This window comes from Bicyclus anynana, chromosome 20 (assembly GCF_947172395.1).
Source record: "Bicyclus anynana chromosome 20, ilBicAnyn1.1, whole genome shotgun sequence".
NCBI lineage: Eukaryota > Metazoa > Arthropoda > Insecta > Lepidoptera > Nymphalidae > Bicyclus > Bicyclus anynana.
This window is the reverse complement of record NC_069102.1, coordinates 3,206,298-3,220,328: the sequence shown is the minus strand read 5'-3', so window position 1 is coordinate 3,220,328 and position 14,031 is coordinate 3,206,298. Positions and strand designations below refer to the sequence as shown.

The following is a 14,031-nucleotide window of genomic DNA, read 5'->3' as shown; positions in this document are numbered from 1 at the left end:
TGTTTTATAGCGAAAAGCTTCGACCAACACCTGAAGCATTCGCTTAACTGCTGGATCAAGGGTCGGATACAGAAGTGATTCTTGAGACGGCACGTATTGTTAGGAGGTTCCGTACTCTGGAGTCCTGAGCCGGTTGCTTGGACACTAAAATGTACAGCAGCGGGAGGGTTAATTTTTTTTTATAGATTTTTAATAGTATTTTGTATTTTATTAACATTGTTAAAGATTTTAAAAAGGACAAATGAATAAATGAGAGACTCGTTTTGTGTATATTTTGAACCCGAAATTACTGATAGTTAAGTGTGCTTTTTTAATAAATAAAAAAATAAATAAACAGATTACATTATTCAAATATGTCATTTCTAATAGATGACATATCTTTGACTTCAAATTACAAATTTGAAACAGACCGCGGAAGTCATGAACTTTTATGAGATAAAAGCATCCTATATGTTGCTCAATAATCGCCTCTATCTTGCAGTAAAAATCCCCTTAAAATCCGCTCAGCCGCTCTTGAGATCCTAGACAAGCAGACAGACAGACAAAAATATTAAAAAAGTTTTTATTATTTTATATTCTGTGGTGTCTCTTGAAAAACACACAAATTTTGAAATCACAATTTTAAGTTCTTTCAAGACTTCAATTTTAATTGTATGTACGAGCATAAATGAAAATTGACTTGTAGATGTAGATGAAAAAGAAAATCCCATATGGTGGCGACAGATAACAAATAAATTATTATCTATTAGTTACTTTCTTTCCCCGCTCATTTCTATTCACTGCAAGCCCCTGAGCGCATATGCACGCGCGATAAAATAATTTCTCTCGTCCCTTAGAATGTAAAATATATGGAAAGTAGTTCCGGAATATTTTTTGGGTAATCGATGAAATAGAAAGTTTATTACTTATGTTACACTTTTTTATTACGTGTAGACTGTCATATTATAGTCGCCAGACGTGAATGCCTTATTTTCGTGGCAACCAACGATATTTTATACTAAAGATAGGGCACTATCGCATCAAAACTTAGGCGGACAAATGTGCATAATTGTCTTAATTTCATTTAGTCGCTTATTAAACAGCGAAAGTTATTTAAACACATAATACCTAAATATTGTCTACAATGTCGAGTTGTGTATTTAAGAAGTGTATTAACTATAGACTTATACATAAATATATAATGTAAGTAAAAACAAAATTGTGCATGTGTAAGTGACTCAGTGGAGATATGCGGATCCCTTTTTTAGTGATTTTGTAGGCTAGTAACATATCTATAGTATAAAATAATCATTGGTGGCAACCCTATGAAAAATACATGATTTTCTTCTATTTGGACGATTGTGGATTTGGTAGTTTTCTTCGTTATTTACCATAGTTGTCTAATTTATGTAGGATGTTTTTATTTTTTAGGTGCACGCATAACCCGGAGAAAATTTCTATTTTTGACTTTTGTCATTTTTGAAGTGAAACTCTTTAGGCAGTTTTTATATGATTATTTTCTGGGAAGCACATTGTGATGTGTCATTGTGTGACATTGTAGATTACATTTTAGCAATTTTTGCTTTCTCACATAAGGGGCCTCTCTATTCCGGGGGCCCCGTATCATTGATACGGCTGATACAGCGGTATAGCTACGCCCCTAATTATATTACATACATATATTTTTTATATTACATCATCATCATCATTATCAACCCATATTCGGCTCACTGCTGAGCGCGAGTCTCCTCTCAGAATGAGAGGGGTTAGGCCACGCTGGCCCAATGCGGATTGGCAGACTTCACACACGCAGAGAATTAAAATTCTCTGGTATGCAGATTTCCGTTTGAGACACGTGATATTTAATTTCTTAAAATGCACACAACTGAAAAGTTGAAGGTGCATCATTCGAACCTACAACTTCCGGAATCGGAGGAGAGTTCAAATCCACTGGGCTATCAAAGCTATTTTAAGACATTACGCAGAAGTTTATTTCCATTACAGTATCAGTTGTAATTAAATACGCAATCCTTCGCAACCATTTCCAAAGAAAATAACTTAATTAATTAAACGTAACCAAATGTTATACGCACACACGTAATAAGGCGTTAGCTATTCGCAACATGAGGAAAACATGAATTCATTTTCATACATTACAGTTATCCAATTAGTTCGGGAATTGGATTGCTTCCGATTCATTTTACTTCCGATTTTCCCATTTGGAAAGCTATATACATATTATATCGTTAATGACAATGAAAGACTTGCATATATTAATGCAAATATTAGTACTAATTAGATCAGTGCCTGTAGCCAAGTGTCATAGGCGTATATAGCAGGTAGACCGGGTGGGCCGGGCCCACCCAAGAATGGTCCAGTGCCCACACTAGGATACTGGGCTACCGATTTGAAATTGTATGATGGACGCGGAAATACTAATAATTTTACACAAAATATCATTTAAAAATATCAAATAATAACCATTAAAACTGTAAGGAAAATAATATAAGGAAAAACCTATAATAAAGATATTGAAAATAACGAAATTTTTATATTGAGTGTCGACTCTGTTCAGTAATATGTGGGCCCAACCCAGGAAGTAATCCTAGATACGCCAATGCCGAAAGTGTTACGTCGATTCTCTTTCTACGATCGCTAACGCTTCGAAAATTCAAAAATGTACAGGAATGGCGTTTGGTTTCGACAGGTCACGTGATCAAGTTGTCGATCGGATCAGACATTCATATACAATTTTCTAGTTTTCGAAGCGTTAGTGTTTGTAGAAAGAGAATCGACGTGTCACTTAGCTACAAGTGCTGTATTCATAGACTAGACTTTATAGATAGGTATTTTTTAGGGTTCCGTGGTCAACAAGTCAGTCCGTCCGTCCGTCAGTTTTTTTTTAAATTAAAACTAGACCATGTGATACATACAACTTTGTCTATACTAATATTAAGAGGTAAAGTTCGTGTTGTTGTTTCCACTATAAAGTCACGTTATTTGTGAGTGTCATAGATTATACTTACTTTTTTTTTCTTTACCACTTAGCCTTTGACCACAATCTTACCTAGTGACTGAACACTAAATTCGAATTACATTGCTAAGCCTTGCCTGTCTAGGCCAGCAAAAGTAAGTTTTGTTTGCTGATTTTGATGAGCAAAAGTAACTTTTCCAAGAAAAATACTTTGCTTAAATAAAAAAATTGTAGTCATTTTTTCAAATCATTTTAATAATGCTTATTAAACTCCTTGTTAATTGTTAATTTTAAATGACTCCATTTATATCTACCGTCTATAAGTTTATAGATTTAAGATATCATTAACAATTCTTATTACAGTTTTGTTTGGTTCTTTCAATTCATCAGCATTCAAATTTTTCTTCAACATGTTCATAGTTTTCGCTATAAGGCTATATTTTGATATGTGGTAAGTTCCATCTTTGCCCGCCTTAAGAGTGAGCTTTAGTAAATTGAGCCAGTTTTGAGCAAAAGTTAGAAATTCTTGTGTTATATTCTGTGTGAGTTGAAAACGGATGAGTGTGTGTGTCCATGGCTGAGAAGTTAGTGTTGCTACCAAATTTGTGTTATTTTTGTACATTATTGCGTGTCTGAAAATTGAGTTCAAAGTTTTCCAGCCCTCCGACGCTTGAGTTTCCGAATCCTGAAAAAAATGTAATTAAAAAAAAATATTTTCTTTTTTTTATTCTATACAAGTTAGCCAGCCCTTAACTAAAATTTCACCAGATGGTAAGTGATGATGCAATCTAAGATAAGAAGCAGGCTAACTTGTTAGGAGGAGGATGAAAATTTACTTCGCTTCGGTTTCTACACGACATCTTACCTATTCAATTTATGAACATTAATTTTTTAAGTGTTACAGACGATCATGCTGTCATGAGGGTAGGTACTGACTGTCTGTAACCATATTAACTGATTTGAATAAAAGTTATTTTCGTTTTTTTTCTTTCAACATCTCACAACGATGAATGTTGGTCGCGATAGGCATTATGTCATGCACATCACGACCAGCAAAGTAGAATGCAGGAAGCCGCTGGATCCTCGGCTCGAGACCGGTGTGTTTGGAAGTCCATGCAAGAGGTCTATGTCCAACAGTGGACGTCCATCGGCTGACAATGATGATGATTATGATCCGGCTCGAAGGACCAGTTTGCAGGGGCCAGGCTCAATAAAACACAGATTTACTTTGTTAAAACGATTTAAATCGGGAACGTATGTGATGACCGTTTAGCAGTTGGCAAAAGAGTCGTTGAATTTAAATACGCTGTCGATTACTTTGCTGTCATCACACACGTTCCGTTTCACCCTTTATTGCCTTATAATACAATCATCAAGAATGGCACTTGCCTCGCTAATAATGATGACAATGATGATGATGATTATGATGATGATACTTTAAGAAAATTCCTTACCCTACAACACACCATCAACTGTATTCTAAACATCAGTGCCCGCAATGCTCGACTTTGCTGCATGTTTGAAGGTTGGTTGGGTAACTCATACGTGAGGACTATTGGTGTGTTTGTCCCAGAACTGAGAATTAAGTGAACGAGTTGCAAGAGAGAGGACCCGCGTTCATTTTCATTGTCTTGTCTAAGAGATTTTATTATCAGATCAGTTTGTAGCTCGAGGACAGTGTTTGGCTGAAAGTGAAAGATTTACTAAACATTATAAATATTTAGCTAAGAAATAACATAAATTACTTGAAAATTTTGAAAAACCCCCAAATGTCATGAAATTAATTACGGTTATTCTCTTACACCCCCCACAATTTTTGGGCAGCTTGACCGATTTTCATCAAACGTGTCTAAGAACGCTCGCACATAAGTCACTTTTAATAGTAAAGTTAGAAATTCACTTATATTAAAATAATTATAGAGTCAAAATGTGATAGATAGTTTAAGTTCTAAGATGGTAGACGTAAGAGACATTTCATAAAAAATACCATACAGCAAACTGGCAAAGGCTCTACGCCCGCGTAATTCCCGTTTCCATAGAAATACGGGGTTAAAGTCGATAATGTGGCTTACCGTTGGTGAAAGAATTTTCAAAATTCTAATCTAAATAAAAAAGAAATCAAAACAAAACCTAAAAATAAAAAAAAAATCGAAATAAAGAAATCTTCAAAAAGAAGAAGAAAGAGTAGTTAAAAATACTCACTTTGTAGTTATTCTTGGTGAAACAATAAATTATACAAGTGAGGAGTTGTAGAGACGTGCAAGCGACTTTGTCATCGGAACTGTTGGTAGCTTTTAGAACACTCACTAAAAACCCTGCGCGATGCATGTAGGTGAGTAAAACTGAAAATGAACTTTTGAATTAAAAACTCTTTTAGCACATGAGACACATAGTATGAGTCTCATACTAAAGCAAATAAATGCAACAACCAACCAATTGTGATATTTAAAATAACTATGATAGCTAAAGTGAAGCAACTACCTCTATCATTATTTTGTTTCGTAGACGTATCTAAAAGTAGTAAACATAGCTTCAAGCAAACATATTCATAGTGATATTTGATATTCACATCTTTGCAATCTACTGTATTTTTGGAGAACAACGTCGCTATGAGTACAGCTACTTTTAAACACAATGATTGATCTATTTCGGAGGGCATTTCTGCTATTGCTAAGTCCAGTAAATAGCAAATGTTTGTTTCTGCAAAAAGTTAAATGAAATCATTAATTTTATAATCATCATCATCATCATCATCATCATCATCATCATCATCATCATCATCATCATCGTCATCATCATCATCATCGTCATAGGCATAGCCATCGCCATCGTCATCGTCGTCGTCGTCATTCTCATCGTAGTCGTTCTCATCATCGTTACCATCGCCATCGCCATCGTCATCGTTGTCGTCGTCGTCGTCGTCGTTCTCATCGTCGTCACCATCGTTATCGCCATCGCCATCGTCAACGTCACCGTCATCGTCATCATCATCGTCATTGTCATCATCATAAAATATATAATATAACGGTGCACTACAAGGCCAGGCCTCCCACCCTAAACGAGCCGAAAAGTTGGTTGCGTTAAGCCCCTAAGTCTCGGATTTATAATTTGATTCTTTAAGAATTTCTATAGAAATATTATTAATCATCCCTGTACAATTTGGTTACTTTTATTAATCATGTGTTCCTTCTTATTATAGCACCTGTTCTTGATACAAACTTGACACTTGTTTTCTAATTACATAGAAAAACGTTAATAGTAATAGATGAATGAAAAATATTTGTACCTATTTCATTACGATTAATCAAAGTGTTATATAAGACTTCAGGCAACAAAGACCAAGTTAGTGTTGCGAATTCTTCCTTAGTCGTTTCATCTCCCCTTTCGATGCAAATATTAAGAGCTTCCATACAGTTTGTTACGACTGAATCGTCTTTACTTTGTATCAAAACGTTTAGAAGCAATTCCCAAACAGAAGATTCCTGTGTCAAGTCTTCTGGTAAAGTATTCTCTGTTTTAAGCCACTGTGTTAGCTGTATTTTTAAAAATAAGATTTTATTAAAATTAACTTTTATTGTGATTATGCATATTTTATTATGAAAAATAAAAATAAATTTGTGTGAATAAAAGTACAATATTTTTAAAATACTTAAAAATGTTTAATTAACATATATGATAAGTTAATGATATGGGACCCAAGATAGAATTTTCTTATAAACTAATAAAATGTTCTTTTACTTGTACATAACCTTGTTTTTAAATAATTAAAACAAATTAATAATTATAACTTAATGAATGAATTAAGTTATTTGAATATTTTTCATAAAGACGTTTAAATACTTAAAACTGCAATATGTGAGTAACTTACTACGTGTAATCTGACTGAGTTGGGGATTCTTAACGAAGTAAAAGACCAAAATAATAAAGCGGGGTTGTGTGTATAATATATATCGGGTTCTGGAAGTAACATCCCAACAATACGATCTGTAGCCTTCTCTAAATAAATTCTTTGCTCCAAGGAATTCAGTGAGCCGTTGGATACTGTAGACATCTAAATGGAAATGTTAACAAAAGTTATAACAATTATTTTATTAGCAAAAATCACGGGAAATTAATAAAAACTATAGGAAATATAATTAATAATTGGTAATGAAAAACTTCATAGTAGTGGTGACAAAAATATTACAGCAAAGACCAGCCAAAGTGCTTTTATTATGTATCCTGGAGGTTTCACAGATTTGGGGAGTCTCAAAATGTGCTCGATTAGGAAAGGCAGCAAAGGTGCTGTGGATTCTTGTGGACTAAAACAAAAATAGCAAATGATATAAATATGTCTACGCAGGTGATACTAAAGATGATAAATTATAATAATCATTTTTAGTTTTCAGATCAACTGTTGCTAATATAGCTTTAATAGATTATTGTCTAAAAAACTAAAAAACTAGACAAAGAAAATACTTCTCAGAAGATTGGCAATAGAAGTATATATAAATCAGCAAACTGTAGGGTTGACTCTTTTGTAGCTGCAATCCTATATCTTGCGGCTTTTCAATACCATATTGTAACTCCACTAATCCCATCTACAAAAAACATTTGGTGTTTTTAAAGTAATGTTTATAATTTTTATTAACTTAAAGTTTCACCTATTCGCTATATCTAATATTTTTTTTTTTATTGAGAAAGAATACAATATGGAACTTAAGCTAACTTATCCTAATAACTATACAAATCATGCCCATGTGGAATGGTGGCAAGAATACTGGCTGCATTTCCGCGCTGGATTTTCCTTCTGTCACCAGTCGAGGCAACTAGCCGCGGTGAAATTATTCGATGAAATTTTTTAGCACTGCGACTCCATGGCCCAAGGGTCTCCACGGCAAAAGGAATATATTTTCCAATTTTCTGCCTTTAAAAATATACAATGGGTTTTTCAACGATTTTCAACTAACTACTCTGTGGAGTTCCTCAAGGGAGTATGTGTGGTCCGAATCTCTAGTTTTTCTACTAATTTTAAAGGAAGCTTACATGAATATCCTTGCAAAAGTCAACGCTATCATTGTCCTTGACTATTAAATATTTCGCTGCTAATATTTTGAGCATTTCTCCTAACACTTGAGTACTAACTTTACGTACCATTGTATTGTTTCTGCAAAACAAAATTATACTTAAATAACCTAAATCAGATATATTTATTCAAATCCTCTATTCAGTTTCTTTTTTTGGCAATATTTCTGATTATATTAAAGTGATTTCTGTTTTTAATTAAAATTATAGTTCAAAATTAACCAATATAAGAATTTTTTTCGAAATCTGTAACATTTTTACCTCATTATTTGAGTCTTAGGTAACATTATTAAATATCCTCTAGAAAATAAAATATCACAAAAATCAGGTAGAACGTCTGTTTTTGAATTTTCGTACATGAAATTCAGGAGAAATTTAAGGAATATACTGTATTCTTCAGTACCTGTTATATCTAGGTTGTCCTGAAAATTGTAAATTCAACAATTCATTAAAACAATATAATGTAATATGCTATCTAGGTATTATAAATCTTAATTTTCGTAGTTTAGCTTTTTTAATCAATGACAAGCTAAGCCTTTGATTATGTTTTCTGATTTTTCACAATATTGAGACCTCATCAGCGTCACCAGGGCGTTTGGGCGAGCGCAGAAGTATCGCTAGAGGACGACTCTAGGGCGTCTCCTTTGAGACTCGGACCTCGGCTTAGAGGGTGGTTCGGAAAGTGTTTTGGCCTGAGTATATCAGTCCGGGCGCCCCCAATAGAGTTAAAAACTCACGTCGGGGTGACGTCAGATATCGGGGAGATATAGATAGCCCTTGATTGCAATCTCACACGATGCAGTCTAGATGGAAGCGGGCTTATTTGGAAACCATAAATTTGTATTCTGCTCATTCCCCTGATGGTTCCTACGCCGCATCGTACCGGAACGTTAAATTGTATCAAACGCCTACCTGAGTCAATTTAGAAAATATAAAATCCTGAGCTGAAATAGACCCCAGAACTTTTGAGACCCATAGCATTTCCGATTGCGCCAAAAAAAACTTACCTTTATAAACACCACAAGTTGGTTCATCGCATGTAGAATCATACGTCTAAGTTTTAAAGAGCCTTCTCTTAGTACCGAGACCTCTTGCTCGTCTTTCAATATTTTATTGATAAAATCAACGGGTTCTTTGCTTTTTTCATAAACTCCTATAAATCTATGTAACAAAATAATAAAATGTAATATAACAAAGTTTAATGTTAAGTTTAATACTAAACAATACTTCAATAATGGCAGTTTTTGGTACAACTGGTAACAATTTGGAATTGGACGTTTATCACTCTCCACCGCCGATGCTTATAAAAACCATTAAATGGAGTAGGTATAGGAGATTCGTTTTCCTATTTTGTTAAATTGATATGTATGTTATTATTAATATTGATTAATGTTTTTGTATTTTAATTAGTATTTCTTTCTTTCTTTCTTTTCTATTTTGTGTTATTTTTGTTGTAGTTAGTAAATTGTGTCACCTGTACTGTTTTGTTAGTAATTATATAAAATTATAATGTATATTTATAGCCCGGGAAGACGAATTGGGCAACTGTAATGTCTTCCCGGGTACTGTTTAAGTAAATAAATAAATTAATTAAATAACTAGCAAATCCCCACGGTTTTACCCATATATTACTCGCTAATATTGTAGCTTTCCATTTGTTTTTAGAATTTTTACAATCGGTTCTGTAGTTTTGGAGTCAATTGGTAAAAATAAATCAAACCACGACCTGTAGCTACGAGACACATTGTTTCTCTTTCTACAAACATTAAGGCTTTGAAAACTAAAAATAATATATGGGAATAACAGATCGGATCGATAACTTGATCACGTGACTTGTCGATAATGAATGCCATTGCCATGCCAAAACATAGGTACAATTTACGAAGCGTTTGCGATTGTAGAAAGAGAATCGACCGCGTACCACGTGACTACCTACTAGTTGATATACAATAATTATTAATTTTTATATAATTTTACCTCAGCACATCTATACCAAGTTTGCACGTGATAACTAGCAGCATTCCCATATCTCTTCCATCTCCCACAAGTACTATATGATTTAGACCCCCAATGAGTAAATCGAACCACTTTTCCAAGACCTCCGCGAGGCCTCTAGCCACACTGCCCTTGAGATCTAATTCAGCTGGTTGGTACGAAATTAACGCATGCAGCACTAAAGCGCTGGATAATATGGAGTTGGGTTTGCCTCGAATCCTGTCAGCTAATGTTGTAAAGCAAGCCAAAAGCTGTTCAGTGCTGTAAGCGCTTTGATAGGATAAGGGCGGTGTGGTTCCATTAGTTTTGACTCTGAAAACAAAATAAAGCCTCTATAGCTCAACGGTAAGAGCGGTCGGACTCATCACCGAGGGTTGGTGGTTCGATCCCCGCCCCGTTGGTCTATTGTCGTATCCACTCCTAGCACAGTCTTTCCCGACTAATTGGAGGGGAACAGGAATATTGGTCATATCTTTTGATATACAGGGTGCTGAGGAGTATGTCCTATAACCCTGGGGTTATACTCTTTATCAGACCAGTGGATATGACTTCTATCTCCGATTACAGAGGGTGTGGGTTCGAATCCAGTCCGGGGCAGCACTACCAACTTTCCAGTTGTGTGTATTTTAAGAAATTAAATATCACGTGTTTCAAACGGTGAAGGAAAACATCGTGAGGAAACCTGCGTACCAGAGAATTTTCTTATTTCTCTGCGTAGGTGAAGTCTGCCAATCCGCATTGGGTGGTGGACTATTGGCCTAACCCCTCTCATTCTGAGAGCAGACTCGAGCTCAGGAGTGAGTCGAATATGGGTTGAAATGATGATGATTGCTTTGAGTCAATGTCAAAGTCCATTAGTTTACAAGCACTTTTTTGAAACATCAGTAAGCCTAGCTTGCGACTGACGACATAATATCTCGTGAGGAGAAATAGACAAAAAGTCAACCAATGACGGCGCCCGGTGGAGTCACCATCTCTTTCGTCCCAACGCAATGTATTTAAGGTTTATTTTATTTTTATTTTATTTTATTTTATTGAGGGCTTACAAACAACATCATATTACATAATCATATTATCATAATAGTAATATAAATAAAAATTATAACTATGACACCAGCTTCGGAAACCACAGATTACAATACTATAAAGTAGACTTCTACGTATATTTTATATAAAATTATTACAAACAAATTAAACAAAAAATTAAAATAAAAAGTGAATAAAAAAAATAGATGAAAGAAAAGACTAAAGACTAAAACTAAATTATTGATTAACTGATAGCTATAAACTCTGTAAGCGTTTTATAGCCAACCTCTTGAAGGTACCTACACGTGTAGAAAAAATATCAATTGAAGCACTCATTGTAAGATTGCGTCATTCTATGTAATGGAGAACGTTTGCCCCGCTATTGGCTGGAACAGTGCAGTGGACGACTGACCTAAAGCCTCGATAGCTCAATAGCAAATATATGATGACTGTGTGCATCATAAAAATCAAAAAATCAAAAATCAAAAATTCATTTATTTCAAGTAGGCTCAGTTTACATGCACTTTTGATACGTCAGTTGATACGTCAGTTAACTATTTGTAAAGATTCTACCACCGGTTCGGAAGGCAGATTCTGCTGAGAAGAAACCGGCAAGAAACTCAACAGTTGCTCTTTTTAAAAAAAATCATACAATAATATTATAATTACAATTTATGACAACATTACAAATTCTTATAGTTTTACTTCCTGTGTGAAGGTGGAAGCTGATCCAACGGCCTCCAAGCAATTTTGTCATTAAGGAACTCATCGATAGTGTAGTAACCTCGACTAAGCAAATCTTTTTTAACACATTGCTTAAAGTTATGCATTGGCAGGTCCATCACAGTCTTGGGGATCTTGTTATAGAAGAGTACACCCAAACCTACGAAGCATTTCCATTTTGACTTACCCGTCGAGTAGCTCAAACACAAACTCCAGGCAAGCATCGACGGCAGGCAACGCATCGGCAGCGGTGTAGTGGGCGAGCGCGCGCCCCACCGCCGACAGCGCGTGGGCGGCGTGGTCATCAGAGAAGAAGCTGCCTTCGCGCCATAGCAGCCGCATGCAGTGGACGACTGACCTAAAACGCAGCGTGACAATAGAGGTTTTAAAAAAAAACATTTCATGTATCTTTTTTTATTTTTATACTGGCGGACGGCCGCGAGTGCAATTTAGTTTTTCACAAATCCCTCGTTGACCATGGATGTTTTCCGGGATAAAAAGTAGCCTATGTGTTAATCCATGCTATAATATATCTCAATACCAAATTTCAGCTAATTCGGTTAAGTAGTCGAGGCATGAAAGAGTAATATTCATATCATTAAAATCATCAGTTTTCGCAAATCTCGGGAAACTATGGATTTTTTCGGGTAGCCTATGTGTTAATCCAGAGTAAAATCCATTTCCATTTCAAATCGCTTCAGTAGTAGCGGCGTTAAAGAGTAACAAACATCCCAATAACAGGTTTAGACAGTTGCATGCGGTGTTTACCTATAAATAGATTTGCATTTTATCTTTCTGCTACTTACATTTATGTTTAATAATTGTATTATTTGTATGTCTGTTGGTGAACCAAATAAAGAAAAAAAAATCCCAAACATCCATTATCAGCCGTTTTAACGGGCCCACTATAGGACCAGACTGCCTAGTGGCAGTTTTCAATGTTTTCATACAGTGATTATCGCGTAACCGTAAATTTGTAAAGAATTGAAACAGTTGTGCAGTAGTGCTACTAGATGGCGCTGTTTTAATTCCTTAGAACTAGGCACACAGGCCTCTCTCCATAAGCGATGATAGTGACTGGAACCAATGGCCTACGTGCTCTCCGGGTTTTTGCCCAACTTCAAGCTACCAATTTCCCAACTTTGAAATAGCTTAGCTTAGATTCAACTGAAAATTTCTCATCAAGAAAAGCTTAGTATTTCATAACCCGACCCAGGACTCGAACTAAGGACCTCGTGATCCGAAGCCATAGGCTAACCACTGATACAACGAAGCAGAACTGTTTAAGTAAAGTCAAGTAAAAAATACGTTTACAATTTTATACCATTAGATATCACTAGTTTGTCGAAACTGAGAAGAACAAAGGTGGTCAATTGTCTTAATTTCACTAAGTCTAAGCTAAACAATGCTTTTTTTTTTCTTTTTAATTCTTTACAAGTTAGCCCTTGACTACAATCTCACCTTATGGTAAGTGATGATGCAATCGTAGATGGAATCGGGCTAACTTGTTAGGAGGAGGATGAAATACACACCCCTTTCGGTTTCTACGCGACGACGTACCGGAAAGCTAAATCGCTTGGCGGTACGTCTTTGTCGGTAGGGTGGTAGCTAGCCACAGCCAAAGCGTCCCATCAGCCAAATTTGTTTATAATATAAATAAATAATGCTTAAATTTTGTCCACAATGTCAAGTTGTGTGTTCAAGAAGAGTAAAATCTCTATATACATATACCTACATACCTATAATATTAATATAAGTTAACACAAAATTGAGCATGTGTGCGCTCAGTGCAGAAATTAAGTTCGGATCACTCTTTTAGGTGATTTTGTAGGCAGGTAACATGTCTAATAGTAGAAAATCATTGGTTAAAGTTAAATAAAAAAAAAATGGGTGCATAAATAATTCATTAGTTGGAGCGATTATGAAAACTAAATTGTCAACCTACTTACCGAAACAGCGAAAAATCCAAGTTAGACGTTGCTTCACATAAGAACACAGTAATATCGTTGTTCAATAAATATTGAACTATACTGCTCCTTTCGTTAGAACTGCAGCTGTACTTGCTTATAACTTCGATGAGATAACCGCAGGCTTTGCTTTGAGCTGCTGTGTCCCGGGATGTTAGCAATCGTTTTATATCGCATAAAATATTTTGTTTACTTCTGGGATTATATGTTCTGTTGTAGTTAGAATTAACTAAGCTGTACATTTTTAAAAATTTTTTCGTTACAAAATTTTAAACTTAACGTTTTATTCGAATCTTGAATTTG

At 35.1% G+C, this 14,031-nt stretch overlaps 1 protein-coding gene across 1 annotated transcript; it reads right to left on the bottom strand.

Moving 5' to 3' along the window:
• Window positions 1-3,219: 3,219 nt before the first annotated feature.
• On the bottom strand, window positions 3,220-14,027 carry LOC112052872 (uncharacterized). The gene is made up of 14 exons (XM_052887709.1): window positions 13,711-14,027; window positions 11,949-12,119; window positions 9,995-10,324; window positions 9,025-9,178; window positions 8,279-8,439; window positions 7,979-8,099; window positions 7,412-7,533; window positions 7,140-7,254; window positions 6,822-7,004; window positions 6,240-6,486; window positions 5,435-5,653; window positions 5,156-5,295; window positions 4,408-4,638; window positions 3,220-3,638 (listed from the first exon to the last, which is right to left on the bottom strand). The coding sequence occupies exons 1-14, from the start codon at window positions 13,968-13,970 to the stop codon at window positions 3,279-3,281; spliced, it is 2,814 nt and encodes a 937-aa protein (XP_052743669.1). The 5' UTR covers window positions 13,971-14,027; the 3' UTR covers window positions 3,220-3,278.
• Window positions 14,028-14,031: the final 4 nt, after the last annotated feature.

Excerpts from the sequence above, each read along its gene's own strand:
- LOC112052872 (XM_052887709.1), bottom strand. The coding sequence starts at position 13,970 with ATGTACAGCTTAGTTAATTCTAACTACAACAGAACATATAATCCCAGA. Across the intron at positions 6,487-6,821 it reads ACTCAGTCAGATTACACGTA|CTAACACAGTGGCTTAAAAC; the intron begins GTAAGTTACTCA and ends TTAAAAATACAG. Across the intron at positions 4,639-5,155 it reads TCACCAAGAATAACTACAAA|CCAAACACTGTCCTCGAGCT; the intron begins GTGAGTATTTTT and ends TTTCACTTTCAG.